Source organism: Ceratotherium simum, chromosome 21, assembly GCF_057802395.1.
Source record: "Ceratotherium simum simum isolate JZ-2026a chromosome 21, ASM5780239v1, whole genome shotgun sequence".
Lineage (NCBI taxonomy): Eukaryota > Metazoa > Chordata > Mammalia > Perissodactyla > Rhinocerotidae > Ceratotherium > Ceratotherium simum.
In genome coordinates, this window is record NC_141920.1 from 15736783 (window position 1) to 15742021 (window position 5239).

The following is a 5239-nucleotide window of genomic DNA, read 5'->3' on the forward strand; positions in this document are numbered from 1 at the left end:
ATCATGAAGCTCCGGCCACCTCTACTCATGACATTCCTCTGTATGGTGCTACTGTCTGTGCTGGGAGGAATAAAGAAAAAACATGGCCGTAGGTGATGAGGCTGGGTTGGGGGTCAAAGAGGGTGGTAGAGCTGTGCTTGTTTCTGGACAAGTGAAGGGGTCATCATGTCTGGCACATCTCAGGACCTGCCTTATTTGGATCACCTATTGGAGAATCAGATACCTTTTTACGCAGAGATCCAAGAAATTCTCAAGATGAGGTCCTTTAATGCTTCCTCTTCCAACCTTGAAAGTAACAATGAGTATCTGTCAACTTTTATGTACATTCCATAAGTTATAAGGATGCAATATTTTCCAATATTAGGCTATCTTGGGGGTGGGGGGGGAGGGGGCCACCAATACAGAGCTGCCATATCTTCCCACACTTCAGAAGCTCTGTCTTCTAGCTGCGTGTACTTTAATGAGTACCAAATGGGTATTTCTTAATATATTCCCTTAGTTTTAGTGGCAAGATCTTTCAGAATGTGAAAAGATAGAAAAGAGCCATGAGATGGGTCCTCAGTGGGGCAAAGTTGGGGGCCATATGATAAGAAAATGAAATCAATGGAGGGGTCCAAGAAAACTGAATGAGAAAGACAAGAATTTGGAGAAAGGCTGAGTTATTAAAGGCAAGATCAGCAAGGAAGAGGAAAAAGGAGAGAGAATTTGTTCCTTACTCTCCCTGCTCGAGCTTCCCACACTATGAAACAGGTGTGATAACGAGGCTAGAGTATATCTCAGGCCCTCAGAGCTCCCGTTCCATAAATGTAGATTTTATAGGAGGGCACATGAATGCCGGGAGTATATTGAGTCCTCTCTCTAGGATGCTCAAAGAGGACCCAGGGGCCTGCAACACTGGTAGGACCTTGGGTGCAGAGAAGGCAAAGAGGTCATGAAGATGCAATGGGGTCAGTGGAAATGCAATGACTGGAATTTAGGGAGGCTCAGGAAGGGGATTTTCTTTTCTTTTCTTTCTCTCTCTCTCTCTTTTTTTTTTTTTGTGAGGAAGATTAGCCCTGAGCTAACATCTGATGCCAATCCTCCTCTTTTTGCTGAGGAAGATTGGCTCTGGGCTAACATCCGTGCCAATCTTCCAGGAAGGGGATTTTCTTGTGAAGCAGTTAGATACCTTGGTGGGAACTTGGGGCTGGGATTCTAGGAGGGACTGTTGAGCTTATGAAGGGCTTTTCTTCCCACACTTCTCTACGTGGTCCCTGTCAGCCTCTTACCAACTCATCTCAATTTCAGAGGATGAAATGTTAATTGAGGAGTGCTGGGGAGACCCGATGGTCTATGAATGTACCAAGAAGTGTTCTAGAACCTTTAGATGTGTTGACATCAATCACACATGCTGCTGGTCCTATTGTGGGAACATCTGCTGGAAAAATAAAGTGAGTTTGGAGATGTGTGCTGGGGCGTGTGTCTTCACTGATTGTCACCCTCTTCTCAGAGGCTGTTATTCCTAAACAGATGACTGAGGTACCCCAAATCCTAGGCACAAAAATAGCAGAAGACAATATTCCTCTAAACATGAAAAGCAATTCACTGACAAATAAACCAAGACACCAGCTTGGGGCATATTGCTTCTTTCGTTATGTAAACAATGCCTGTCCTGTCCTCATTATACTACTCAACAGTTTGCTCTTTTCCTAATTTTTGTCCAGCTTTCTAACCATTGCCTTCATAGTCAGATTTTTCCATGAGCCCTTTTGGCTCAGCCAGGCCCTGAATCTCCACCTTTCTCTGTTCAATGAACTGATACTCCCCCCTACTCAGAAGTGGACAATTCCCATATTCCTGTCCCATGGCCTGGCAGGGATGGGAATATTAAGCTTGGGAATGAATGCTTTTTTCTCAAAGTTTCCTAGCCTCTAAGCATCTAACCTTCTTCTCTTGCAGGACACTTTGCAAGATGACTAAAACCATAGCCTCCCACTGGGACACCAGCCTGTTCTCACTGAGGGTTGGGCAGGTTCAAGTCCTTGACAAATAAACTCATTTACCAACAGTGGCCTTTGGCTTTTTTCCACTCCGTTCCACTACCCTTGATTGCCCTTATTACAACCCCAATATTGTTCCCATCCTACAGGGCACATAAGCTTCCAACTTGCTTCCCCATTTGATGACCTTAGAACTGAGAGGCTACTCTCATAGACTTCACAGAAGAGAAGTTTATTTCTCACCTGCCTTTTTAGTATGGGTAACTGGCAAGCAGCCCCTTTTCATTTGTTTTTTCAGAGAGCAGGTCTCTTGTATGTTGGTTTCTCACAGGGTATGGGTAAACAATTCCAAAACTATTTTACAAGTATACAAGATTGAACAAATTGATAAATAACTGGTCGATGATGGGAGCAAGGTTTCTAACTGTCAGAGAAAAGAAGTTATAAAGGGAGAATGCTAGAATGATGGAACATAAAAAATTGAAGAAAAAGATAAAAGTCATCCTAGAAATCAAGATTGTAACAAGATACTCAAGACAGAATAAATTCAACTAAACTATAAGAGGCATTGAGAAAAAGAATGAAAGAAGCCTAGAGACCAAAAATGAAGTGCAAAAAGTAAAAATAATAAGACAGAAAAAGATTAATAAAGAAGATGGGCAAAGAAAATCTAAATATACATGATTGGAATTTTTCCAAAAGAAAAAAAAGTAACTAATGTTAAAAACTACAATCCAAGAAAACTTTCTGTAAATAAAAGAAAACCCAAATCAACATAAAAAAGGACCACCAGATACCCAGAAACAATGACCCGGAATATCCTCTGAAATCAGACATTTGATGCCTTCTTACTCAAATTCTTACTTCTACCTTCTCACACCCTCTCACTAACGATTTTCAGGCGGTGGACACTTCCCAGGATAAGACACTGGACACTACATTACCTGATGGGTATACTCCTGGGGAATGTAATTTTGGTGGTAGAATTTTTGGCTTAGGAGAAACTTCCTTTGGCTAAAACCTTCCTTGAATGCTGCTTGTCACGCTCATTCTAATTATATTAGGGGCCGTTGGGCATTTCTTGGTGGTAGACATTGCACTCAGCACCTAAACCCAACTCTTGCATTCCAGATAACTTCCTGTAGCTTCTTAATTAGACATCTTGGGTTTGTTAGAACACAGACAACTACCAGAGGTGGAGTGGGACACACTTTGCTGGTGAAGGCATCTGAATGGACCACCTGGGAGCGTTGGAGGCAGCCGAAGGACAGAAACGAGGCAGGAGCTGACCAATATCATGATGTATGAGATGGGGAGGATACTTCTAGGGTCCTCACATCTGCTTGGCATAGAGAAGGAGCAGGTCTGGAGCATGAGACGAGAACAATTCATGCAAAAGCAGTGGCAACCATGAGGCCATGTGTTTGGCTGCAAACAGACCAGCCCTGATCTGTGATTCTTTGCAGGCTGGGACTTGACAACTTGAAGTCCCAGATCATGGCAGAATTTGCATTTGCTTCTTCTTCTGCTTCCACAGAGTGCAAGGTCTTCCGGGGGTCCCCAGTTCTCTACTCTACCTAATATGGAGGCCCACAGTTGTTCCATTAAGACATAACAGGCAGTGATGTTCAGATAAGCACTCATTCCCGCCATAGCGTTCTAGGTGTAGCCTCTGAATTCCCTGGGGCAGGGTGGAGTGTCTAGAGAGAGTCAAGGCATCAGTTATCACAAGGAAGAAGAGCAACTTCTTCCAGCAAAATTTGTGGTCCATAGTGCTCACACCAGTGACAAGGAATAGGTCAGCCTGGCACTTATGTTATACCCACATAGAAGGGAGCACTGGACTTGGACATGGGAGATCATTCCCCATGTGGCCCCTGGAGGGACCTTTACTTTTCTTAATAGTCTCTCCTAGGGTGTTTGGGCCATGCCAAGCACTGGGAAGATGCTTGGAGAGTGAGGCTATCTGAGGAAGCACCAAGTAAGAGCTCCTGTAGAGCATGCCCTGACCACCCACCTACCTTTGACGACGTCTTGTTGGTGGTTAATCATGCTCTCCTTCCTAAGGCCCCCTTGTCCAAGGGCAGCTCTTAGCAGAAGTGGAGAAGATCCCCCAATACCAGGAGCCCTGTGATGCTTCTGAGGTGGGCCAGAGGCTCTGACCTGGTGGAGTCAGGTTTCCTCCTCTGATGTCTCCTTCACTGACGCCCAGCAGCAAGCACTGGACTGGAGTGTAAGACTGCACGCCTGCCTCCGGCATGGCCTGTCTACCCGAGCTCTTCATGCTTGACTCCATGTCCTGATTGGCCACATGTGACCCAGTCCCTGGATCTAGTTCCAGGACCACTTCACAGGACTTGTGATTGCACAGAGTAGTAGGGAATCTGTACCCCAATGATTAATTTCCACTGACTCACCATAAGACCATGGGCAAGACCCATAGCATCCTGTCCAATTAATCCTTATCAGCAACACTATGAACCACCTGTTCCCCTACCCTGTGGCTTCCTTTGGATTAAAAAAGAGAAAATGAGACCATAAGAAGGAGGGTTTGGGAAATGTAGGGACCACTCAGTTACTGGAACGCAGTGGAGTCTCAGACCCTGCACTCCATTCCAGGCCCCATCGTAAGAGCGGCCATATTGGTGGAGAATGGAGTGGAGGATGTTTGGGGTTAGCATAGTTCTCACTGCCATGCCTGTGGTCTCACCATAATGGAGAAGAAGTGAACGAACAGGGAGTCCAGAGGAAATGTCCTCCTCTAGCAGCATCACGACCTCTCACTCTCTTTTGGCCTTGAGCATGTCACTTAAATTCCCTGGAATTTATTTTCTTCATTATAAAGAGACAGTAATCTGAACCTCAGAAGGAGAAGGAGTGGCACGGGCCAAGGCTGGAAACATGAATGCAGCCCTTGGGGGCCTCCTACTCTGTGACCAAGGGTCTAGCCTCCACCTAGCTCATGCTTAACTCGGCCCTCTGACTCCAAGGTGAGGAATGTTCTCTTAGCATCAAGAGATGCCACACATGAGCACTTTCTCCCCCTGGGAGTACTGGTTCAGTGAGCAGAGCAACAAGGGGACTGAGCTTCCAGGGGCCTGGCCAGGGTGTGTGGGCCAAAGGGAGAGACAGGAGAGAAAAATGACAAGAGGAGAGAGATCAGAGACCAGGACCCAGAAAGGCAGGGGCACCCTGGGGTCTGCACTGAGTTCTCAATGATCATAAGCACTGGGAATAAAACAGGCAGGTCCCTAGGCATT

At 45.7% G+C, this 5239-nt stretch overlaps 1 protein-coding gene across 1 annotated transcript; it reads left to right on the top strand.

The window, feature by feature from the left end:
- WFDC11 (WAP four-disulfide core domain 11) lies at positions 1-1959 on the top strand. Its single transcript, XM_087444860.1, has 3 exons — positions 1-88; positions 1288-1430; positions 1939-1959. Exons 1-3 carry the CDS (start codon positions 4-6, stop codon positions 1957-1959), a joined length of 249 nt encoding a protein of 82 aa, XP_087300986.1. The 5' UTR covers positions 1-3.
- Positions 1960-5239: the final 3280 nt, after the last annotated feature.